This window comes from Saccostrea echinata, unplaced genomic scaffold (assembly GCF_033153115.1).
Source record: "Saccostrea echinata isolate AGI-Se365-2 ecotype Australia unplaced genomic scaffold, CSIRO_AGI_Sech_v1 ptg000025l, whole genome shotgun sequence".
NCBI classification, from domain to species: Eukaryota; Metazoa; Mollusca; class Bivalvia; order Ostreida; family Ostreidae; genus Saccostrea; species Saccostrea echinata.
Window position 1 is genome coordinate 26,714,413 of NW_026889774.1, and position 26,625 is coordinate 26,741,037.

Genomic DNA, 26,625 nt, shown 5'->3' on the forward strand with positions numbered 1-26,625 from the left:
AAAATGTTCCTTCCAAAGATTGTTTGCAAGAGCTTGAGCATCATGATTTAAATCCTGAAAGATCCAACGGTGTCCATTACAGGTTTAAGGTGAAAGAAATCACCAACAGCTATGATACTAATGCCACCAAATGGTTTCTTGATGCCTGTAAGAAGTTGCAGACGACTATCAATGAGTGCTAATGACCTATTTCCAACCATGGATATCTCATCAATTATGATCAATTTTAGGTTTTGGTATTTCGTACGAAATGTATTCAATTCATCACAATGCAAGCTTTGTTGACTTTGATTAATTTTTTGATGGAAAGCAGATGCTATAGTTGCCCCTCCAATGTTGTATGCTGCCTTGCCAGTATAAGCACAAAGAAGTATTCTTATATCATCTGGATTTTCACCTTCTATGGAACATAGATATCTGTGCAGAGCTTGATAAAGTGCTCCTATCAAAACAGATTTGCCAACACCAGCACCTCCTGATAAAAATGAATAAATAGGTTCTCTCTTTGTTTTGACCCAATGCAAGACATGATTAAAAAATTCCCGCTGCTTTACATTTAGACTTCCTAAAAGTTTCAAGTATTCACTGTCAGGCAATCTAACAGAACTTTCTTCAGTTATTTGTCTTGTTGATGGAATGCCAATATCTGATCCTATATCATACTGTCTCTGTTCAATAGGCCTCTCAGGATTAAATTGAACAAAGTTTTCAGATTCAAGAGATCCCTCATTTTCATCTTCTGCTTCTCTTTGTTGGGCATTTGGTGCCAATTCATCAAAAGCTTCTGAAAAATCCTCAGTTGCCATTTGCAAAGCTGCATCAAGCTGTTCAGCATTGAATTCATATTCCTTGACCTTGTGTGTAAGAAAGGACTTCTTCAGATGAAATGACTTCTCAAAGGTGTCAGTTCCTGATATTAGATCAATGGATTCATGTCTCCAAGGCATAAACAACATAAGTTTTTCTCTATAGTAATTTTCTGGATCAGTTTTTATATTAAACCTCACATATCTAATTACCCTTGGTACTTTCCGTCTTCTAATTTTTATGCCATTTCTTAGAGTAACAAGTGTATCACTTTCACCAAAATCAAGATCTGAATTGTCTTCGTCATCTGACTGATTGTCCTGATCATCATCATTCACTTCATTTTCAGCGAACTCTTTTTCATTATCTTTAGGAAATACAACATCTAGCTGTGATACATAATCGGCTAAACACCAGTTTTCAAGCTGCTTTGGGCGTTTTGCATACCGTTTAATTACATTGCTACATTCCACATCTGTAGAATTTGGCGTTAACTTTTCCAATTCAGCATCTGTTTTGATGAGAATTACTCGGTCATCTGAGGGACTTGTGTTGAGAAAAACAACATCTCTTGATGCTTTTGTCATTGGCATTTGTAACACTAAATATGCTGCTTCCTGTGCTCCAACTTCTACACTGTTGAGAAAATGATTTCCAATGTGGCGCACCTGTCTTTTTATGTCAAGATTTCCTTCTCTAGCTTCCTTTGCAGCTCTGTTAAGTAAATCGCTCATCCCTCTTTGAGATTTACTTATATAAGAAACAATATACATTGCACAGGCATATGGGTCCAAAATATACTGAATATCAATGTTAGCTTTCCAAGCATCAAGAACAACACTGTTGTATGAGTTTACCCTCATATCACATGGCTTTCTTTTTAGGAAAACTTTTGGACCTCTAAGTGAACTTCTAATGCATTTAATGTAATCTTCCTTAGATATCTTTAGTACTGTGCCCAGGAGTTCCTCGTAGGACAAATCACATCCATTTTTCATATCATTTAACTGTTTTTGAATGTCATCATATATTTTCTTGTATTTGTCAACATCACACTCTAGTGGCTCCAAAATCAAAGTCTCTTCAAGAGGAGGAAGAGGAAAGCCAAATCTGCATACAGCTTTACCTCTCTTTTTACATGTTTGTGAATGTTTGTGTACTTGTAAGCCTGTCAAATCATCCTCTTCATTCTTTTCACATTTCAGGTAATTATCTACATAATTTACTATCTCCTTTTCATTACTTTCATGATATTTTGGTGCATTTTGTATCCAAACAATCATATGAATATGTGGTGATCCTCTTTGCTGAAATTCAGTTCTGTAAAAGAAGTCTTTTACAATGCCAATTGGATGATGATCACTTCTCAACACTGAATTCATAAACATACGGAACTTATGATCAAAGTACCTAGAGCAGGTGATAGGATCCTTTTGTACTAATTTTGATTTTTCAAACCAAGTCATGCTCTCAATTTGTTCATCTGTGTATTCCTTTCTATCATTTAACACCCCAAGTGCTCTAATGAGATCATTCCATCTTGTATCTGCAGCAGACAGTGACATAAACCATGTTGGTAGACCTAGCTGTCTGATCATAGCAAAAACATCTTTTTTTCTAGTCTCAAGATATGCCGGAGAATTTCGTAACTGCCTGAACACAAAGAAACCTTCATTATGTCTAACAAGATTATTCACATTTTCAGGATTTTTCATTTCGTTTGCAGTCATGGATTTTCCTTTGGTTTTGCATTTCCTAAGAGCCAGGTTGCATTTGTCTGTAACTTGCTTCATTTGTATTTTTTTCAACTTAAAAAACAAATTTGGAACAGACTGGGCAGCACGTCTATCAACACTTCTTAATTCCCATTTAGCTATATCTGCATAAGACACACGTACTTGTCTTTCATCATCTTGTAATCTTCCCTTTCCACAAAAAATTGACGGAAAAGATAAATATTCAGCACTTGGATCTTGATATAAACTAAGCGGGCGTTGTCCTTCACCTGGAGCAAATGTGTAAACCTGATTCATGTCCTGTGAAGTATCATCTAACAGAGTATCGCAATTACCATCTCCACCAACTCCATCTACTTCACAGAATTCATCGTCATCATTATCAACCGTCTCCAGACAATCAATATTTTGGTTGCTTGTCATTTGTGTTTTCACCAATTCCTGAATAATTTCACTTGCTGAAGTTGTAATTTCTTGAAACCAGTTATCATCAACATTAATGTTTGCATTCTTGTAAAAGTCACTGTTGTTTATAAGCCAGTGTAATGCCATCAGTACTTTTGTTGGTCGTACATTTTCATGAAAATCACATTTTTGATACGACAACCTTTTCTTTAATTTTACAGGAACTGTGACATTTTCATCTAATTTTCTTGGCAGGCTATTTATAGTAGGTTGAATATCAACAGGAACATTCACAATATTTCCTCTTACAGAATACTGTCCACCTCTTGGCAACTCTCTAATTTGCATAAAAGGTATTCTCAGAGACACAAGCCTTTCTTCTAAAGGAAACAAGTCTAATTCTATTGGCTTAAGTGGCCACATCATACCATTAAAGACAGACAATTTTGGAATTTTGTTTTCTCTAAGTGATGAATAGCAAGTATTGCATATCCATTCCATATTTTCAACAGACCTAGAACTAGTAAGAAACTTGTTTTTACATTTATCATCTAGTTTGGTGTTTTCCACTTTAGAAACACTCTCTCTGAACCATGTTTGCTGACAACATGAGCATACAAAAATTGGACCATGTCTAATCTGTTCATGAAAATTTTGGATGCAATCCGCTATATCTAGTCCAAATCCTTTCCGTCTCTGTTGTTCATTTACTTTTTCACAATATTCTGTATCTGTTCTTTTCTTTTGTTTTTGTTCCCTGTTTAGCAATCTCTCATTTTCTCTATAGGAAATGTTACTTCGTTTAGCTTGTTTTCTTAACCGTTCTTTTTCAAGAGCAATTGGGTTTTCTCTGAATTTTCTTTTTGAAATTCTACTGCCCTCTTTTTCTCTTTCTTGCACTTCAACATTCTGACGCTTTAACTTTCTACCAGCTGTATTCAATTTCTTTTCTTTCTCTTTAATTTCAGTATCTTGTCGCTTAAGTTTTCTTGAATACATATCAATTTCCCTTTCTTTCTGTTTTATTTCTACATTTTGTCTTTTTACCTTCCTACTGGCAGTATTCATTTTCCTTTCTTTGTCTTTAATTTCAATATCGTGTCGCTTTAATTTTCTTGCAAACTTATCCATTTCCCTTTCTTTTTCTTTTATTTCTTCGTTTAGTCTTTTTAACTTTCTACCAGCAGTATTCATTTCCCTTTCTTTCTCTTTTATTTCTTCATTTTGTCTTTTTAACTTTCTACCAGCAGTATTCTTTTCCCTTTCTTTCTCTTTTATTTCTTCATTTTGTCTTTTTAACTTTCTACCAGCAGTATTCATTTCCCTTTCTTTCTCTTTTATTTCTTCATTTTGTCTTTTTAACTTTCTACCAGCAGTATTCATTTCCCTTTCTTTCTCTTTTGTTTCTTCATTTTGTCTTTTTAACTTTCTACCAGCAGTATTCATTTCCCTTTCTTTCTCTTTTATTTCTTCATTTTGTCTTTTTAACTTTCTGCCAGCAGTATTCATTTTCCTTTCTTTGTCTTTAATTTCAATATCTTGTCGCTTTAATTTTCTTGCAGACTTATCCATTTCCCTTTCTTTTTCTTTTATTTCTACATTTTGTCTTCTTACCTTCCTACCAGCAGTATTCAATTTCCTTTCTTTCTCTTTAATTTCAGCATCTTGTCGCTTCATCTTTCTTGCAAACTTATCCATTTTCCTTTCTTTCTCTTTAATTTCGATATCTTGTCGTTTTAACTTTCTAGCAGCTGTTTCTCTTTCATTTTCTTTCTTTTTTATTTCAGCATTCTGCCTTTTTAATTTCCTTGTATTTGTTCCCATTTCAGTTTCTTTGCTTTTCATATCATCATTTTGTCTCTTTAACTTTTTTGCTTGTGCACCTTTGTTTCTTTCGACTTGCTTAAATTGTACATTCTCTCTTCTTTTCCTCATGTACTCTCTCATATAATTTTTTCTGCATAGGTTTTGATCTTCTGAATTTGTCACAGTTGAGAGATGTTCATCCATTTTGTAAAATCTTTTCTGTAATGGGTTTTTTTCTGGAAAACTATGATTCAAAGTCTTAATTGAGATTGGTAAGATTTCAAACTGCATTGCAAAGTCTATATGCATGCTGTTATACATACTGTACAAATATGACACCAAATCATCAATACCCTTGCTTTGTACTAGTACTGATTTACCATCACAGGCAGACATGCCATCATTGTCATGTGAATGAGAGTCAAAGAAGTAATATTCATTGCTTGACACTTTGTACATACCAGAACAAATTGCTCCTATCATTATCAGAAATATCTAGAAACCTGAAATGCCTCTTCTAAAGCTTGATGCAATGTTTTCACTTGACTGTTTTGTTCTTCAGAGACAAGTAACCCCCACATGGTTTCAAATTTCTCAATGACATGATGATTTTCTCCTAAAGTTAAGTTACTAGGCAACTCATCAAATTTAAGTAGTTTGTTAAGAAGCATTTGTTTTTGCAGCAAATTCTTGACCAACATAATATAAACCTGATCTCCTGCTATTAAAGTACTATCAATAAATTCAGTTGAGAAAGAAAATCCTTCATAACTTTTAATCAGCATAGTAAGAGCATTGCAGGTACACTGACTTCCTCTAGAAAATGATGAAAACCTTGTATCTCCTTGATGAAATGATCCAAAAACTAATTTTATGTTGCATACCTGGTTGTCTTCATGTCTGAGTGATTTGATTTCTTCAGCCATTACACCATGATTGTGTAATACAGTTTTAGTGATTGTGGTATCATTTGTCAATTCTTTTTCAACATTGTTTTGCAAATTCATTTCAGCAGATTCATTGAGCAGACCTTGTTCACAAAGTTCATTCAGCAAAATTGTTTCACAACTTTCTTTGGTTTTCCTGTTTTTTTGTAACCTGAGGGCAGGCTCCTCAGGATCAACATTTGTTTTACTGTTTTTCAAGAGGCCAGTCTCCTCAGTCATTCTAATGTCATACATTGTTTTACTGTTTTTTAAGAGGCCAGTCTCCTCAGTCAAGTCCAGGTCAGACATTGTTTTACTGTTTTTCATGAGGCCAGTCTCCTCAGTCTTGTCAGTCCGTATCTCTTTCCTGGCACCACTCATCCTCCAATACCTTCTCCTTGGCATCTACAAAGGACAAAGTTAAAGATGAATATTGATCAATACTACTGATGCACAGTCAAGCTTTGTTAATAAGGACACTTGTTCCTGAGGGAATCATCTGGATTTATGAAGCATCAGAAATACTTAAATTTACCCCACATCACTTGTAGATATAAATGTTCTGTTCCCCACAGGTGAAACATCCTGATTACTGTGGCTCAACTGTACATCCTTCTACATATTTAATTAAAAAAAGAGAGAGAGAAAGGAAAGAAAGAGGAAAGAAAGGGAAAAAAGAGCTTGTTTTGTCTCAAATTCTAAAATTTTTTAAAATTTCCAACCCATTATCAAAATTACCCTATATATCCTTTTATCAGGTAAATTGAGCAATCAGTTGACAAATCAGAAAAAACAATGCCCTAATAATTTGTATGAAAAAACTGATCAACACTCTTACCAATGATAGGCTGTATTAGCAAACAAGATCATTGTATAAAACACAATAGAATAGGAAAATTTGAATTCAAAAACCAGGTTTTTGATACTTGCACTGCCAGTCTGTGAGTGAGGTGTCTAACAAAATTGCAAAGAGTATTGCTTTCTTGTTTCTTAAGAAATGGGCACATTGTCTTGTAATAATCTACACTTTATAAGAAACCAAAATGTTCCATTCAAATGAAAATTTTACCACTTCAATGCACATCACTGTACTGATGTTACATGCATAATTGTTACCTTATGTTACCATGATTGCTGACCTTGACCAAATGAACTTAAAACATAATTTTGAACTAGAAATATGTCCGTAGGACATGAATGCCCCGCCGAGGGTATATTAGTAATGCAACATGAAAATTTGTATTAAAGTATGAAATTTGATGAGAATATCTTGAATAGTTTCTTAAAAATTTAAATTGAAATCTAAAAAGTTGGGATATAGATTAATTCTCACCAAATTATGTACAAGTGCATAAGCTTTCATAAATATATCTTAAATGGTTTCTTTAAATTAAGCAAAATGCAAATTCAAGAAAGGTGAGGTCAAGGTCACAGGAAAGTTCAAGGTCAACCGTTTTTGATGCAGTTGGATAGTTCTCACAAATGCGAATCAGCATATTAAGTTTGAAAAATATATTTTTTGAATGGTTTATTTAAACTGAGCTAAACACTAATTTACAATAAATGAAGTTAAGGGCAAAGTAAAGGTCAAGGTCAAAAAATGTTGATGCAGTTGAAAAGGTTACATCAGTATGTATTAGCATATGAAATTTGACACTAATTTAAGAAAAGTGAGGTCAAGGTCAAGGGAAAAGTCAAGGTCAAAAAAATATTGATGCAGTTGAATAGCTCTCATCAGTATGTATCAGCATATGAAGTTTGATTACACTATCTTGAATAGTATTAAATTTAAGAAAAGTAAGGTCAAGGTCATAGGAAAGGTCCATGTCAAAAAATGTTGATGCAGTGAATAGCTTACATCAGTATGTATCAACATATGAAGTTTGATTACACTTTCTTGAATGGTATCTTTAAAACAGAGCTAAACACTAATTTAAGAAAAGTGAGGTCAAGGTCAAACAAAGGGTCAAGGTCAAAAAATGTTGATGCAGTTGCATAGCTCTCATCAATATCTATCAGCATATGTAGTTTGATAAAAATATCTTTGATAGTTTCTTTGAAACTGGGCTTTGAACAGAGCTAAACGCAAGGCATGACAGAAAGACAGACAGAAGGACGGAAGGACGGAAGATGGACATGACAAACACTATATGCCCCGGCCATATTCATGGTGGGGCATAAAAATCTATCTGTTAAATACATAAGAATCAACTGTGCATCACTGATGAATAATAATCAAGATATAGTGTCATATGCCAGTATGATGAAATGTTTACAATCAACTTAAACCTTTTATCAAGATATCAAAAAATTCTCCATCTCCTACTATCCATTGGATCTATTACAGTAGCAATCAAATTCAAAATGCATGTGTGTCTTCTTCTATCCAGAGGCTGCATATACTTATATAAAAAAAAATATGAAATTTCTCCCATAAACAGGTCCAGCACAATCTCTTGATTTAATTTAAATAGCTATGTAGCTTTATTAAGCTATTCAAAATAGGGAGTTGATCCCTGCTTCCTGGGTTCGAATCCATTGCGGGACGTGGAGACCAGTCCTTCGGATGAGACTTTAGAAACCGAGGTCCCATGTCGCAGTAGGTGTTAGCACGAAAAAGATCCCTCACTGCTCAATGGCCCCAAGTACCGAGCAAAGGTTCAAATTAGCAGCCCTCCACTAGCAAATGATGGTGTCTTCATATAAGTGAAAAATTCTCGAGGGACGTTAAACACCATACAAACAAAAGTGCATCGTGACAAATTACAAAGCTGTATAAATGGCAAGACAAACACACTGATTAATACAGGGTGCACCATATTTTAGATACAAAATCTAATAAAACTTCCTACTAGCTACCACTTACCTTTCAAAATAAACAAAATTAAGCAATTTGAAGTACTGGTGTCAAATATTTCTTTTGACCAACAATACAAAATTCAAAAGAAATTACATGTACAATTTTCACTCAATACTATTCATTTAAAACAGATTATAAAAAAAAAAAAGAGAGAGAGAGAGAAACAAACAAACAAAGAAATCTCCTAAGTTTACTAATTACAAATACTACTTTTCCATTAAATTATATCCCAAAATACTGTGACCTGTAGAGTTTTCCTTTTCTGTGCCACTGCAATAATTGGCTAATGCAAAAAAGAGGAAAAACAGATCATTTCTGGAATTTCCCTCAAGCTCTGAAAATCTGCTGTTAAATAACTAAAAATACTTGTGTAAATGTCACTAGCTCACAAAATAATGTGTATCTACTAATGCAATTTTGTTACAATTTCCATTTCAAGCTTCGAGGCGTATTCAAATAAAAAATAATAGGGTTACTGTTCCTGGCTAAGGGATAGGGCTCCTTAACATATGAAAAATCAACTTTTAATTGATAAACCATTTAAATAGATGAGCAAATTTTGAAGCACAGATGTATATAAAGCTTCGGTAATAATGGAAATATCTGCACACTTGAGCAAAAAATCAGCAAAAATAATCATTGCTGCACAGTGGAAAATTTGAAAATGTACTCAAAAATTCAGTGCAATTGATCCTCTTCTCCATTAAATTATTGCTTTAACCATGGGATGTGTGATCATGGGAAGTTATTTTTTTCAAAACAAAAAAAAATTTCAAGTCAAGTGAAGATTAGTGTCTTAAGCAATAATTGAATGTAATTTAAATTATTCATAATTCAATTGGCATTGATATAAAATGCACCAAATTTGATTTAAATTGTTCTTGCTTGACCTTTTGAACCAAAAATCAATAGGGGTCATCCTGACCTCAGTGCATGAGGAGATGACTCAGGTTTGATTAATTACTCTTGGCGAGAGTTAAAAAAGTTTCATATTCTTCGTTTTTCAAATGCAGGTGGTTTCGCCCTGATCACCTGTTCACGCTGAGTGGTTTCGTGCCATTTCCCTGTTTGCCCTGAGTGGTTTCGTCCTGCGTGGTTTTCTTCAAACATACAGTACTTGATGTTTATTTAAGCAGAAGTTGTTTGATCAGTGGGTGTTTACAATAATATAATTAATGAGCACTTTCATTAAATTCAATTTTCCTATAAATTGCCATCACCCTAATACTGATAATTATTTCCGATATTAGTAACAGATGATACGAACTTTTCTTTCAAAATTCATGAACATGGGAAAATAACAACTTCATTGATGTAAAATAAATAAGTTTTGTATAATAGTTTCAATTTTACTCCAACAATTAAATACATACGTAATAAAAACCTTTCAGAGAGCACACACTCAAAAACCATAAATAAGAACATTGGCGATTTCTCGATGCAAACTGCGAAAATCCACAAAAAATTGACATCATTAGTTACAAGTTACTGGTATAATCGGGGCGAAACCCCTCAAGGTGAAACCACTCGGCGCGAACATGTAATCAGGGCGAACCCACCCGTTACCTCGTTACCTGTTTTTCAATCTAACACTGAATTTTTGTATACACTTTCTAATCAAAAATATCATTACAATATAACATCATAATCAAGCAACAACACAACACAACAACAGCTTAACAAGTCTCTTTTATTCATTGTTCAACATAAAACTGTGGCTAAATTTCAAAATATACTGGATTCCACAATACTGGCTGCATTCCTACAGTAATCATATGATCATGCTTTTCTTGTTAGCCTCATTATATTTTTTTTCTCCCCAAACTTCTAATTAACCTGTACATTTCGATTGTTCTTCACCAATATGCAATATGTAGATATGTCGTTTTAGAAAAAAAAACGTTGTATTCCAAATTGTCAAAAACTATGCCAATTTAATAACTTTATTCGGTAGACTCAATTGGCCCACATTCATACTGCGAATTTCCTTTAACCAGCATTCTTTAAAACAGCATTGTGAATATCTAGGTATCTGCGCACACACGAGTTAAGATGTATAGCTAAGTATATAAAATCGTCTGTTATGCAAAATTTGAAAGCTTTTTTTTTTTTTTTAAAGTGTAGTTAACCGAAAATAGCGAATGAAAATATCGCATCTCCCTCATTGAATCTCTTCGATGTTTCACGCATGTTTAAAATATTACCTCATTAAATCTCTTCGATGTTTATGCAAGTTTAAAATATTACCTCTACAAATGAACGGACAATAACAGGAAAAACAACAGGCAAAACTGGATGTGTTCTCTTTCACGCAACGTGGATGTAACGAACAAAGAGCCTCGTTCTAATATCGGATATTGTGATATTCGGAATACCGAACCCGATCCAAAAAATCGACTACGAAAAACGGTGCGACTGCAATATATATACATATATTGGTCTTTCAAAAATAATTTATTTACCAATCTTAGAATCTGCACTATATGTCTGAAAGTTTTCTGAGAATTTTCGTCACTTTTTGCCCAGTAGCTCTCAAGAAAAAGTTTTTTTCTATGTATTTCCATGTAAAAATTGGAACCCCTATTGTGGCCCCACCCTGTCCCCAGGCGTCATGATTTGAACAATTTAAAATATACACTACCTCCTGAAGCTTCCACATAAGTTTCAGCTTTTCTGGCCCAGTGATTCTTGAGAAGAAGATTTTTTAATGACCCCACCCTATTTTTGTCTTTTCTTGATTATCTCCCCTTTGAAGAGGGCTAGGCCCTTCATTTCAACAATTTAAATTCTCCTTCACCCAAGGATGATTTCCACCAACTTTGGTTAAAATTGGCTTTGTGGTTCTTGAGAAGAAGATGAAAATGTGAAAAGTTTACAGACGGACGGACAGACGGACAGACGGACGGACGGACGGACGGACGGACAGACAGACGGACGGACGGACGACGGACAATGGGTGATCAGAAAAGCTCACTTGAGCTTTCAGCTCAGGTGAGCTAAAAATGAATAATTTTGGTCTGTTACTTTATGAAATATTTAAAAGGTTTGCGTTTATCTGGGACAACGCTCGGATTTATATACTTTTTGATTTATTTTTTTAACTTGATTGTAAAAACAAAATATAAAGTCATGTACTGTTTTTTACATAAATTTTATCTCTTGAAAAAAAAGGAGAGGGAAAAAGAACAAAAATTAAATTTAAATGAGTCATAAAGCACTAATACACTCCAATAGTAAAGAACAGTACGTAAAAAGAACCATTACGTGGTCTATTTAGATATGGTTCATGTTTACTGAATCAGGTGAAATCGAAATCTGAAAAGATTGCTGGATTTTAATTTTTAATCCAGTTTATTAGTATTGGGTGATTCGGTCACAGGGGATTGACGACCTTATAATACATTAACCCCAAAAGTGCAAGCAAAGTCTGAGACCAATCCTCGTGAAATTGGAAACTAATAGTTTAATCTTCAGAGGTGAACGTAATCAATTGACGAATTATGAAAAGTGTCAGTAGCATGATTTAATACGGAGTATTATAAGATGAAACATTTCTTTGTTATAAAAGAAATTCTACCAGCTAAATTTGACGGATCATTTGTTCCCTTGTTTCTAAAAATACCTAAAATATTTCATCAAATAAGGTCAAAATAAACATTCTCAGGTTTAAAAAAGGAAAACAAACTTGTTAAAGGGGCATATAAATTGTAAAGTATACAGATTTTGGCTTACCAGATTCCTACAAAATTATTTCAACATATTTACTTTACAGTTAAGTACAAAAATAGATAGTTGATAGAAAAGCATTTTAACGACCATTTATATGGAAGTCACACATTTTATTATATCAAAATTAATAATTTTTACCATTTAAATGATGATTTTAAAAAATCGACCTTCGTGTACAAAGATTATAAGCATAAACAAAGAACAAATTAAATTTATGATGTTATGATTAAAAAAAAACATTTAGAATAATTGAAAACGCCTCTAACAAAATGTTAAATACCACTACTTAAATTCTTAAGTACATGTAAGTTTTTAAAGAATATTTTCTGAGATTTTGTTTTAAGGATCCATTGAGCAAAAATTTTACTAGTTTTTTTTTTATTTCAAGGAAGTAATGGCAGGCTCTATTTTGTTAATTATGAAATGTTTATTTTTTTATTTTACGTTTCAGAGCTCATAACTTCCGTCTTCATAGTATGATTGCTTTTACAAACACATGGGGGTAATTTTTAAAGTAAAATTTAATGTTTTATCGATTTTTAGGATTGATGTGAAAAAAAAAACTCATGTAAGACAGGGCCGGGTTTCACAAAACTATCGTAACATTTGTCCTAAGACAGATCTTAAGATTATCTTAAGATGTAACTTATGATAATCATAAGATTTGTCACTGCTGTTTCACAAAACTATCTTAAATATAAGAAATCTTAAGACAAGTCCTAAGACAAATTTTATGCTTCAATATTGTAAGGAAATTAACAATAAACATGTTTGCTTAATTTTTTGTTGTCTCTCTTTAACTTCCATTTAAATATTGAAATATTGTTGTGTCTCAAATATTTCTTTTGCAGTTATACTCTTGGAAAAACATTTTATTGCATCAACTCCGTTGTACTTTGGGGGATGGGGGTCAGAATAGCTAAATCTTAATAAATTTCAGTACAACAAATTTATTGAATAGAAGTTGCTTAAATGTCTTTTTGCTCAGAAAATAGTAGTTGCTGACAAAAAATACGACTCGTATGTGATACTACTTTTAATTAAATCAGCTATTGCATTTGCGAACAATGAATGATTTTCCACTAAATTCAGTTGAAACATCAGATAGTGTTCAAAGTCCGCAGGTTTGTTCATAAAAATCTATGAAAGGGTCTCTGAAACGCCGAACTACTGTACAACGAAATACAGTGGTAACAGACGAAGTAGAGAAACGAAAGCAGAATTTAACAGTTTTAAATGATATGAAGAAAACGTTTAGCATCAAATATTACAGCAGTGTTTAATTTTGTAAGACTGAAAGACATGTTTAGCTTCAAGAAAAAAATCACCACAATGTGACAAAATACATTAACATAAAACGTCTTAAAATGCAGGGTGGCTAAACGAAGATTTGTTTTTACTTCTATGGACTGGACTAGTTTTGGACTAGTCCAAACCATAAAAATTCATATATATCGGATTTTCATTTATTTAAAATGTATACCGTATTAATAAATCAACTACGTGTATCACGAATTTCTTTAGCCATTTTCAAAATTTATATTTAAGTTAGCATTACAATACATGTATGTCGTTCTTGTAGGGAATTGAATTCAAAATTAAAAGAATTAATTAAATTTAAAAGTTATATTCTGGATCTTGCATACATGTCCGTAAGAAGCAATTTCTGGGGAGGGGGAATAATTTCAGTTGAGGGGGGGGGGGTTACAACTAAACAAAGATTCCTTGAAAAGAATAATCGGGTACAACCATAAAGTAGCTACATTTTATGTTTTCTATCGTATAGTATTTACTGGCAAAATTATTACATGTTGAGGGAGGGGGTTCATTTTCCCACAGGCCTGAACTAGTCCAAAAAACTGTTCTATCTCTAAAAATCGTTCCCTTAAAAAGTTAAAATAAAATAAATACATGTTTTTAAACCCAGAAAGACCAGCGGGGGTACAACGTAATCAAAACCGGAGTGGCATACCTTTCTCTCTTATAATGTACAGTGGGGTATTTTTGTGTGGAACGATCATTTTGGGGTTTTTACGATTTTTCCTATGGTACACATGATGAATAAGTGTAATAAATATAATTTGTGAAAAAAATGTCTAACAAGCCCTGGGGTTGAATATCGGGGGGGAGGGGGGGGGGGGGTCCTGTCCACAAGTACCTGTGATTATAAAGTATGTATTTATCTGAATTCATTTGGTGTTTTAGACAAAACAGTGGCTTTTTGTAGATTTAACAGATAGAACACTTCTAAAGAAACACTATGGAAATTTCTTAGTTGATAGTGTGAAGGTGTTTACATGTACATGAAATTTGATTGAAATGCATATGATATTTTTTAAAGATGAAGTATGTTGAGGGCCCGGTAAAATTTGTTTATATCATGACAAGGAGCACACGGCGGGTGTGACCGGTCGGCAGGGGATGCTCACTCTTCCATGGCACCTGATCCCACCTCTGATGTCTTAGAGGTCAGTGTTTGCTCTGCTCCTATTTTGTATTGTTTAATGGACTGTTGAGCTCGAATACTGTTCGTTATTTCCACATATTTCATTACTTGTAATCCATTACGTAAAAACATTGCACAAAACAAAAAATCTAGACTGAGTTACATACTAGTACTCCTTATTGCATCAAAATGTTTAAAATATTGAATCAATGTTCGGTTCAATTTTCTCTCCAACAGTATTGACTGGAAGTGGTGCAAACAGGAAGTGGTGTTTAGAGAGGCAGACGATTAAAATTCCTATATATTCGAGGTTTGAACATAAGGGGACGACCATTTGATTGCGAAGTTGTAGGGGTAGAGAGGGGGTGGTTGATTTGGGGGATAAACTTGTAAATCTGTCCTCGAAAATCTTGAAAATAATAATCTGCTCTTTAAATGGCAAGAAAATAAAAAAAAAATCTGTCCTTGCCTGCAATTATTTTTGCTTCCCCCTTTTTTTTTGCTTGTTGGACTTGTTTAAGTGTAGTAAAAAGTAAATATTTTGTCCTTGATTATTTTGTAAATTATTTTGTCTTTCACTAGCATGAAAATAAATACATGTAGTCCGATTCGAAAAAAAAAAAGACTAGGCCCACCTCTTAAAATCAAATAGTTGTCTACAAGTAAATATACAGTCATGATAACATTGCATATGACAAATAAAAATCTATGAATAACAAAGAAGCGACAACGAATCACGACAGAGCGTAATTTCCTTGGAGTTACATGTAGTATCTTGTCGTTAAAAATAAATGCACTGATATTTCTGAGAATCAGTTAATGGTCTCCATTTAAAATCAAAGCCAACAGCATGGTCATAATAGCTAACGGCGACATCAGCAGGGTGCCTGTAAAGAAATCAGAATATTGTTAGTCAGAGAAAAATAAGGTTGTAACTGTCTTATTCCTAAAGTAAATCTATCATGATATTATCTACTATCTATTGATAAATTATCATCATTGTTCCAAAATTTGATGCAAATTATCATCATCATTCTAAACATGATATTGTTATGTTCATTTTTCAGTAACTTTTTTCGTTCTATGTTCCGGAAACGTGACAGAAATGGAATAGATATGAAGATCAGTGATTGGTACTATTGTCGTCTACGAAGAAGACAAAAGGAAAATTAAAACGAAATGATACAGGATCGAGACCAGTAACTATCAAATGCAGAGGGATTCTGTAAAATGTATTCCTAATTCCTACCCTCGGCATGTTATGGAATCCCATATTTTTATTTCGGTCAATTCAAGTAAATGAAGTGTGTTTGGTTTTGATCCTTCGTCACTTCATTTTAGTGCTGTTTTTATAATTGTTGTTTCTTTCGTACTGTCTTTTGATCATCTTTTACAAAAGATCTCTTTAAAATCAAAATACAGTCAAACCTCGTTATCTCGAACTCGATGGGACCGATAAAAAACTGAGAGGTATCCGAAGATTCGAGATATCGCGGGTAAAATGCATAAAGAATAAGTGGTTTGGACCTCCAAATCGCTTTGACATATCCATGGTATTCAAGATATCAGTATTCGAGATACCGTAGTTCAACGGTATTGCTGTAAATGCCGTCTTTATTTTTGACTTACAGGAACTATTTTCCGCAGCACACTGCCCAAGAATGGTACCAGAACATCCGGCGTAAGTTGTTGTTTCGTCACTTAAGTCGTCACAGTCTGCTGAACAGTCACACACGAACGATTTGTCAATACACGTTATCCCACCTGACCGGCAGGTAAACCATCCGCTTGGGCACAACTGTGAAGAGAATTACACCCACTGAATATTTTTTTTCCGATTATTTCTTATGAATATTAATATTGCCGTTATTAACCCATTAACCCTCAATTATTTATTTATTGTCTCTAAAGCCATTTGTTCGACATTTTTTTGTAAGAAATCTCTTCCATCAATGTAAAGTAAGGACCATGAGCACAATATTTTAAATACTTTCACCGACTTCATATAAATTATAATACAGATATAAAATAGATTATCTTTTCTTGTTAAAGTGGTGATAAACAGTTGTATTTATCGCTGAAAAAGATAACTACGTTACTCTGGTTTGGATTTTTTTATTATTATTATTATTTTTTTTTTTTTGCAATGTCGCGTCCGTAACCCCTTTATTAACGCATAAACAAAGAAAACGTTATAGTTTAATTCTTTTTTAAAAAATCGACCAAAATTCTATTATCTAAGACAAGTATGTCTTTAAACTTGATATATAAATGTCTGAACCAGAACTTTGGTTTGTTAAGGTAGTACACAATAGATACTCCAAATTGTGCCTAAAATTCAGTTTTGCTTAAACTTTGTTCTAGGATACAAAATCTCTCTCTTAATATGTTAGAATTTAAAAAAAAATCAAAGCAAATTACGCTAGGACCGGAGATACTTTGACTTCCTGGCAATTGTATTTCTTATGTGTAATACATGTATTTTTGGGCTAACAAACCTGTACATATGCTCCAGCAGCGAAGGTGGGACAGGCTTCAGCGTTGCAATCATTCAAATCACTGGAATCGCCGGAACATTCTTTACCGCCATTTTCTGGTTTGGGATTGGTACACGTTCGAGCACGTGACCATTTCCCGCCACCACATGACACAGAACAGGTTCCCCATGGACCCCAGTTACTCCACGCACCGTCAACTGTTCACAAAGAAACGAGAGAAAAAATTGATGATTAGACAAATAAATTTGATAAGATGTGTCTAGCAAGAGAAAAAGGTATGGGGAATGGCGGGCATGACTAGATGAAGCTATAATACGTTTCCAGTTAAAAAAATTGTTGACTAGAAAAAAAAATCAATGTATGGCTTCAGAGTCTAAGGAATCAGCAGTGAAATTAACTTACTGATACAGACTTGTGTGTTACAATTTTGATTCTGACTTGTCGCCCCTGAACATGGTGCACCACCATATTGTGGAGTTGGATTTGAACAGCTGCGCGTGCGCACTTGTGTTCCTCCGCCACAAGTTACGGTGCAGGTGCCCCAGGATCCCCAGTTAGAGAAACCACCATCAACTAAATGTCACAATAAAAACAGATAAAATGACACAATTTTTGTTCATAAAAAATTTAATTCTCTAAGGCATCTTTCATAATCAAAGTGCATTTTTGCACGGGAATTTAAATGAACATACAGGGTTAGGAACCTTTTAAACACTTTCAAACATTAAACAATCAAACAGAAGTATATTTCTTGTATCTTTGAATTTGACTTACTGGGACAGTTCTGAGTGTTACAGGACTGACTGGAGGACGAAGATCCGGGGCACGACAGACCGCCATACTGAGGGGTGGGATTAGAACAGCTTCGTGAACGCATCTGTGAACCTCCCCCACAAGTCACGGTACATGTACCCCAGGAGCCCCACGATCCCCAAGCTCCATTAACTAAAAAAATATAACGCTTTATTTTATTGGATCATTTTAATGACATAAAGATATTGATTTTAAGAAAACAGATTCAATAAGATAAAATAGTTATCATTCATCAGAAACATGAGATTAATTATCGACCAACAAATTGTAAATTAATAAAATATATATTTAAAATTGTATGGAAGACCAGTCAAATAAATACTAGTACATAAAACAAATCTATAGTTAAATTATAATAAAAACTAAAAGTTTTGTGTTATCTACAAGGCGAATGATAAAGGCAAATGAATGGTATCTAAAGAATAGATTTTTTTCTGTATCAAAGAAAACAAGATGTGTTTGTGAAACACTGATGCCCCCGTATGGCAGCTTATGGCGAAGGTTAAAGTTTCTTCAAATGCAACTCAAAATCCAGGCCAAAAGATAAGAAATGTTGATACCCAAAGAAAGGTCTTGTCTCGAGGAATACACCTGTGAAATTTGAAAGACCTAGATACAACTGTTCAAAAGTTATGGCGAAGGTTAAAGTTTTTTAAATAAAAGTCAAACGTCAAGGTCAAGGTCAAAGTGGTTGGTGTCCAAAGGAAGATCTTGTCACAAGGATTACATTTGTGAAGTATGAAAGCCCTAGCACCAACCATTTACAAGTTATGGCCAAGTTTAAAGTTTTTCAAAAGTAGGTCAAACTCCTAGGTCAAGGTCAAAGGGTCAAAGTGGTTGGAACCCAAAGGAAGGTCTTGTCACAAGGATTACATATGTGAAGTATGAAAGTCCTAGCATCAACCATTCAAAAGTTATGGCCAAGGTTAAAGTTTTTCAAAAGTAGGTCAAACTCCTAGGTCAAGGTCAAAGGGTCAAAGTGGTTGATATCCAGAGGAAGGTCTTGTCACAAGGAATACACATGTGAAGTTTGAAACCCTAAGCACCAACTGTTCAAAAGTTATGGCCAAGGTTAAAGTTTTTCAAAAGTAGGTCAAACTCCAAGGTCAAGGTCAAAGTTGTTGGTATCCAAAGGAAGGCCTTGTCACAAAGAATACACATGTGAAGTTTGAAACCCCAAGCACCAACTGTTCAGAAGTTATGGCCAAGGTTAAAGTCTCATAAAATTTTGCAAAAGTAGGTCAAACTCCAAGGTCAAGGTCAAAAGGTCAAATATGATGGTACCCAAAGAAAGGTTTTGTCACAAGGAATATACATGTGAAATATGAAAGTCATAGCTCCAACCAATCAAAAGTTATGGGCAAGGTTAAAGTTGACAACAGACAGACAGACAAACAGACAAACAAATAAACAGACAAACAGATAAACAGACAAACAGACAAACAGACAGACAGGACAAAAACAATACACCCCCGGGATCTTTCGATCCGGGGGCATAAAAACATCAAAACTGTATCTCTTACTTGGACAATTATGTGTGTTGCATGTTTGAGTGTCGGATGAAAACCCTGAACAATAAGCTCCGCCATATTGTGGAGTGGGGTTACTACAAGATCGTGTTCGGGATTGGACTCCGCCTCCACACGTCTCTGAACAGGTAGCCCAGGATCCCCAGCCGGCCCAGAAACCGTCAACTAATAATGACAAGGAAACTTTGATGTTGCCATAAATTGTCGCCCGGGAAATAAATGAAGTAAAATCTTGATCATCAAATCGCTTCGATTTGTGTGATAAAGCATAGGCACTTCCCAGCTTAATTGTTAAAAATATATATCTACTATACTATAGTAGATATATATTTTTAACAATTAAGCTGGGGAGTGCCTATGTGATAAAGGTATACGTCTGAATGATTGAGACTATAGTCGATCAGATTTACGGAAAGGTTCTAATCGAATGAAAATCGAACAAAAACGACACCATTTTAAACTTTATCATATCCTCAAGTAACTGTTAGCTGCATAAACTATAAATCAGAATCAGACACATGTATCATCTATCATAAAAAAATATACTTGACTTAATAGATAAAAAACACAAAGTGTGTGACGCACGTTTTCATGCCATAAGTAAAATTTAATGTTAAAAAAAGGGACGTCGTTTTGTCGATAGTAAATGATAAGCAACTTTGTATATTACATATGAAAAACATATATATATATATTTAAAATGTACTTCATCAAAGTAAATATATTGTATATCTCGTAATTTATAAAGGGAAAGAACATTCTGATGTATAATCTTTTTAATATATAATTAACCTTTAATTCTGAACAACTTCTCCCACCTCAATCCATCTAAACTTAAACTTATATGTATAGAGCAGCCCGGTCCTCCGGGCTGCAATAAATATTCAGTATTGTTCTTTAATTTACACGAATTCATTTTTTTTATATCATTCTTTTCATAAATCTTAGCTTTGCAAAAATTACTGAAACAACAAATTTACACTTAATGATTTAACACCGGTCATTAACTCACTTGGACAGTTATGCGTGTTGCAGCTTTGAGAAGAGGTGCTAGATCCAGAACAACTCTTTCCTTGATACTGTGGGGCGGGGTTAGTACAGGTTCTGCTTCGTGATTGTGTCCCTCCACCACACGTCAAGGAACAGGATCCATAGGATCCCCATGATGCCCAATTTCCATCAACTGATATAATGCATAAAGCAATGTTGAGTTCATGACCATTACTGAATAACGTTTAAACACGTTAAATTTTGATTGATGAATAATTTATTCACTTTATGTTCTGAAATATTCTGTATAACTGAATGAATACAATTTGAATTCTTTCAATCTCTTACTTGGGCAGTTATGTGTGTTACAGCTTTGTGACGAGCTGGGGGATCCGGAACAGGATCTGCCGCCATGCTGAGGGGCGGGGTTAGAGCAGGACCGACTTCTGGTTTGTGTTCCTCCGCCACAAGAAACCGTACAACTTCCATAGGATCCCCACGATCCCCAGTTACCATCGACTGAGGATATCAATACACATCTTTCATAACGTTTGCTTATATACATATAATATCAGGCCTTTAAGTGGCTTCTAAAATTTAGACGCCAGCTGGCAACTTATCAAAAAAATTTAGTCGCCAATGCAAATTTTTAGTCGCCAGGCAATTTTTCTGAGGCGCCAACTTTAAAAGATAATAGAATATAGGGACCCTTGACGTGCCTAAGAAAACACGACATATAAATAATTTACTCTTTTTTAAAATTTCTTTTCGTTTTTTCAGAAAAAAATGTTAAAAATGTGAAAGTTTCCGGAATTTGACGATCGCCAAGTCAATTTAAAATGGTCGCCAAATTGGCGACTTATGAAATTTTTTTAGGTGCCATGACGACTAAATTAGTCGCCAATTAGAGCCCTGAATATTGGAGAACACTTTTACGATTTTTTTCTGTTTATCCCTTTCAAGAAGTTAATTCGAAAATCATAAAGTTAATGAAATGGAAGTCCACTGGGAACATAGCTAAAATGTAAATTGACCATTTATTTTGCAAAATCTTTGATTGTCATAATTTAAAAGAATGACACATTATTTTGTTTAATAATTGTTTTAGATTTTTGAAGTATGAGATAAAATAAATATCTTCCACAACAGACTAGCAAAAAAAAAGCGTGAAAATTTAATCTATCAATAATAACATTCTCTTTCATCAAATGATGTGTTAAAAGCATCATTAAGCCGTGATAAACAATATCTGTTTTATGCCCTTTAATTCTTTGAAAAGATACCCTCCAGTCTGACTAAAAACAAACATACATGTATATAGTTCAAAAACCAAATTCAATAATTAACAAAACTGTTGACAAATAATTGAGAAAGAAGGCTGTTACAAGTTGTATTCTTTACATTTTCAAGTACTTTAATCACCATAAAGTGCATTTCACACAATAGCATTAACTGCATACAACATACTTGAATTTCTTTAAAGTTTTCTCACTTGGGATTTTTTGATTTGGTTCTTTTTCTTTCAAAGAATAAGTATAATGTAGCCTTCAAAAACTGAACGCATTCCAATATTTCCAAAATTACAGGGAAAAATTGTTGAAAATGTGACGAACACATGCTTGTATTTTTACCGAATTTTCATGAAAACATAATTCGGGGACATAAAACAAAGACTTTATTTACTGTGGCCTTAAATAAATACCGTGTGAAATGGAAAGGCCCTTCAAGCTATGAGATGCTTACTTGGACAGGCACTCAGTGTACATGTGGCTGATGACGTAGAACTTCCTGCACAGTCGTTTCCGCCTCCTGCCGGGGCAGGGTTGTTACAGGATCTTGAGCGGGATTTTGTGCCACTTCCGCAAGTCACAGAGCATGCGCCATATGACCCCCAAGATCCCCAGTTTCCATTCACTTTATTTTCAAATTGAAAAACATGAGAAAATTTTAATATTCTATATATTTTGAAGAAAAGAAAAATGTACTTCTACTGGTTAGCTCTTAAAGAAATTTTTATTTTCGATTCTTCATCAAGCTTTAGCATTTTTCATATATTTTGATTATGTACATGATGAATTTTATAAATCTTCTAACTCGAAAATCATACCTCTGCAGGGTGTAGATGGAGTACAAGACACAGTTTGACTACCAGAACCCGAACACTGTTGTCCATCATAAGCAGGGGCAGGATTGGAACAGCTTCGGGTTCGGGTTTGAGTTCCAGATACCGAGCCAGACGTTGGTTGACATGTCACTGAGCATGCGCCGTATGAAGTCCAACTAGCCCAGTTACCGTCAACTAAAATAGATTACATTGTTTTAGAAAAACAAATAGGGAAGACCAACAAGCTCTTTGACCATCAACTAAAGCGGAAAAATGAAAATTAATTAACTCATGTTTCTTTAATGTGCAGAAAGTGAAGATAACGACCGGTAATCCAATAAACAAAACGAATCGTGAACAGGGCAAAAACACGGACCCCTGGAGACACAAGAGGTGGGAACAGGTGCCTAGGAGGAGTAAGCATCCTTGTCGACCGGTCACACCCGCCGTGCGCCCATATCCTAATCAGGAATACGGAGTACTCCATAGTTAATTTAGTATAAAAGCAATGACTTACCAAATGGTATGAAACATATCACACAAAATAAATAATAAATTAATGAATAAAATTTAAATAAATAAGAAAGAGATGTGAATACTTCATTTCTACGATATGACTTACTAGGTGGTGGTTTAGCACAGTCTTCGTTAATCTGTCCATCGCCGTCATCATCTGACAATATATTAAAATTAATGTAGTTATTATCATCATTAGGGCAGGGGATACATCATATAAAAATGCTATTATCAATAAACGCTTTATTGCTTATGCATAGTGATACCTTGAAATTATAAAATGAGAAGGATGTAAAATATCAGAAAGAAAACAAAAATACACAGAAATCAACTGCAGACTACTTTCGTCTTTAAGGAATTCTATTGACTGGCATTATATAATTTCAGGACACCTGCGTTTTGGTTTTCCGGAGTACACAGTTCCTCGTCAATCTTGCCGTCACAATCGTTATCTACACCGTCCCCAGTCACTGTTGCCGTAGGAATACAAACCTAAGAAATTTAATTTGGTTGTCAATGATTTGAGTATGTTTCATTAACTAAATCTCCACAACTTATATCCTACCTCATATATTTTGCTCCATAAAAGATCTTTATGACGGACGTTGTTTTTTAAACTATATAGACAATTCTTCAGTATTTCATGTAAGAGACGAAACATTTCATCTATCCCTCGTTTTGTATATTCAAATATATAATGTACTTTATCGCTTCAGACAAATTTGTAAAATATTGATCGGCTGAAACTAGATCACGTGAAGCCCTGAAAGTCATTCTGTTCTACGTAAATATGTTGTTTAAAAAATGGCGGCAAGAAAACGGTTTGTTTGTTGAAATTTATTGTTGATTTCGTGTCTTCAATTCTGATTCCGTAATACTGAGAATATATAATCACGTCCACTATTTTGAATTTCATTTAATATGTTGTTTAAAACGGAATAAATCTTGTAAAGATCTTCAATAATAAAAAATAATAATAAATTCGCTATACACAGTTTGGGACGTAACACGGAGTCTGTGCACTATTATTTTATGATAATGATCTGCAATAAGCGTCTGCACTCTGATTTCATACTAAAAGGAGCATTTTGAAAATGTGAAATGACCCCCCCCCCAAAAAAAAAAAAACCCGCTTTAAAACAGTTCAGAAATCGTTAAATAAACTTACTGAGTTGACTTTGGCCATTCGCATACCAGTTGTGAATCCATAGGTCTCATAATTAGCCTGCCCATAAAGGAAACCTCCAAAAATGGCGATTGGAGAGGTGTGTCTGACGGTGTGGGTTCCCTCCGAGATAGATATATATCCACCGACCAGAGAAGTGCCTGAAATTTTGTTGTAGTTAGTGTTCGATGGAAAAGCTTGTCCGTTGATTCGTAATCCAGATGCTTTGCTCTCTTCGACGATAAACATGAAGTAATTGTTGTAGGATCCGAGAGAGTATTTGGGAGTAGTGAAAGTGTAATCGGCACCGTACTGTTCAACAGGGGGGATAATCAACATGGCAGGGTCGGATTTCTCCGAGGAGCTCCGCTGAGATTGAACGAACTGGACCACCATGATGGGTTTGTCAGCTTCAATTTTACAATAAGCAGAGGAAGAGATCAGTTTCTGGACCATGTATCCGGCATTACTTATTGTGAATGTTGAACTGTATCCACCAGAGATCGTCACCCTTGTGTTGCTCTCGCTGGCTATAAACTTAAAATAATCTCCAACGGTTCGCTTGGGGATGGGAACTGTAGCAAAGGTTTTTCCCCACGTGTTGACAGGAAACATCTGTTCAACTAAGTGATCAGAAGACCCACCAGAGCCAATCCTGGTCTTTTTGTTTCCAGCGAAGACGGACACGGGCTTGCTTGATGTAACATAACTTCCGGTGAGGTCGCCACTGCTGGTCAACTGCCAGGTGTCGTATTTGTTAAGAGTTTCAGACACCACGTTTCCTTTATAGTATTTTCTTCCACCATAATTAATGTAGGTACTTCCAATATGTTGACTTACTGTAATACTAACGGAAGTGGAGTCCTCAACACCTACTATTAACAATTCGCATTGGTAAACAGGAGGGTACCACGTGACCAGGTAGTACTCGTCGGACAGTACATCAAGTGGCAGACCGACGAAACCGTCGCAGGAGTAGCGCTCCTTGTTGACTCCGTAAATGACCACTTCGTCCGAGGCTCTGACCCTGACGCCTTTACTGGACTTGGTGGATCCCGCCATTCTGGAATAGTAACATCGTAGGTTTTTATAATAAGAAATTAACAAAGCATAAAGCAACCCATTTCTGGTAATTCTTAAATTTTCCAGATTGTCTTTTATAATTCATTCAATTTGAAACTAATCTTCATGTATGTAGTTATCGTATGCAAGTGTCTCACTGAACCTGATGTTGGGATTTAAGAACAGCTGTTTGACTTGTCCCGCAGTCACAGTGAAAGACTCGGAGATGCTGGGGTTACTACATTTGGGGGAATCCACTGTGACACTGACAGTGGTGGTGCGGGAGGTGGTGACAAAGAGCTCCACATTTATAGAGACGCCATTATTTTCCATGAAACCAATGATAAACTCTGTTCCTCTGTTGTCAGGGGCTCCTGATTAAGGGTGGAAAGGAATGAAAAATCATATGTTCTAAGCAACATTACAACAAAATTTATATGTTCTAAGCAACATTGCAACAAAAATTATATGTTCTAAGCATCATTGCAACAAAAATTATATGTTCTAAGCAACATTGCAACAAAAATTATATGTTCTAAGCATCATTGCAACAAAAATTATATGTTCTAAGCAACATTGCAACAAAAATTATATGTTCTAAGCAACATTGCAACAAAAATAATATGTTCTAAGCAACATTGCAACAAAAATTATATGTTCTAAGCAACATTGCAACAAAAATTATATGTTCTAAGCAACATTGCAACAAAAATAATATGTTCTAAGCATCATTGCAACAAAAATTATATGTTCTAAGCAACATTGCAGCAAACTTTATTTTTTACTGTTTATTAATGTATTTACAAATACATGTACATTTGGCAAAATTTAGCATTTTACTTTGGATTTCATGAATTATTTGACTGACATTTTAGTGGGGCATATTTCTCCTGATTTATTATACATTGTATGTACACATGAATTATTTGACTGACATTTTAGTGGGGCATATTTCTCCTGATTTATTATACATTGTATGTACACATGAGACCTGAAGGAACACTGAATAATGTGATTATACTCACGTGAACAAGATGTATATTGTTTGATTTAACCATGTTTCACAATGAAATGTACTCACCTAAAACAACGACTGCGACGACCAGAAGCAATAACACGCTTCGTTTTAATCCACCTGGTAAATAAATATAGTATTCATTTGATCCATCAACAACATGAGTAGATACACACAACACTGAAATTTGACGGATGTTGGTATTTTCTCGCTTTATA

General features: G+C 34.5%; 2 protein-coding genes across 2 annotated transcripts; both read right to left on the minus strand.

Moving 5' to 3' along the window:
- Window positions 1–47: 47 nt before the first annotated feature.
- LOC133193010 (uncharacterized) lies at window positions 48–5,237 on the minus strand. Its single transcript, XM_061329010.1, has one exon. It carries the CDS (start codon window positions 5,235–5,237, stop codon window positions 48–50), a length of 5,190 nt encoding a protein of 1,729 aa, XP_061184994.1.
- A 10,294-nt stretch (window positions 5,238–15,531) lies between these two features.
- Window positions 15,532–25,728, minus strand: LOC133193011 (SCO-spondin-like). The gene is made up of 14 exons (XM_061329011.1): window positions 25,556–25,728; window positions 24,334–25,393; window positions 23,558–23,657; window positions 23,272–23,322; window positions 22,653–22,844; window positions 22,289–22,459; window positions 20,894–21,064; window positions 20,568–20,738; window positions 19,550–19,720; window positions 17,988–18,158; window positions 17,616–17,786; window positions 17,214–17,410; window positions 16,345–16,513; window positions 15,532–15,602 (listed from the first exon to the last, which is right to left on the minus strand). The coding sequence occupies exons 1-14, from the start codon at window positions 25,723–25,725 to the stop codon at window positions 15,532–15,534; spliced, it is 3,036 nt and encodes a 1,011-aa protein (XP_061184995.1). The 5' UTR covers window positions 25,726–25,728.
- Between the last annotated feature and the right edge of the window lie 897 nt (window positions 25,729–26,625).

Bases quoted from the DNA above. Each gene is read 5' to 3' on its own strand.
- LOC133193010 (XM_061329010.1), bottom strand. From the start codon at position 5,237: ATGATAGGAGCAATTTGTTCTGGTATGTACAAAGTGTCAAGCAATGAA.
- LOC133193011 (XM_061329011.1), bottom strand. From the start codon at position 25,725: ATGGAAAATAATGGCGTCTCTATAAATGTGGAGCTCTTTGTCACCACC. The intron at 21,065-22,288 runs GTAAGCATCTCA...TGATATCCTCAG, and splicing joins TACACTGAGTGCCTGTCCAA to TCGATGGTAACTGGGGATCG. The intron at 19,721-20,567 runs GTGAGTTAATGA...TGTCATTATTAG, and splicing joins CAACACGCATAACTGTCCAA to TTGACGGTTTCTGGGCCGGC.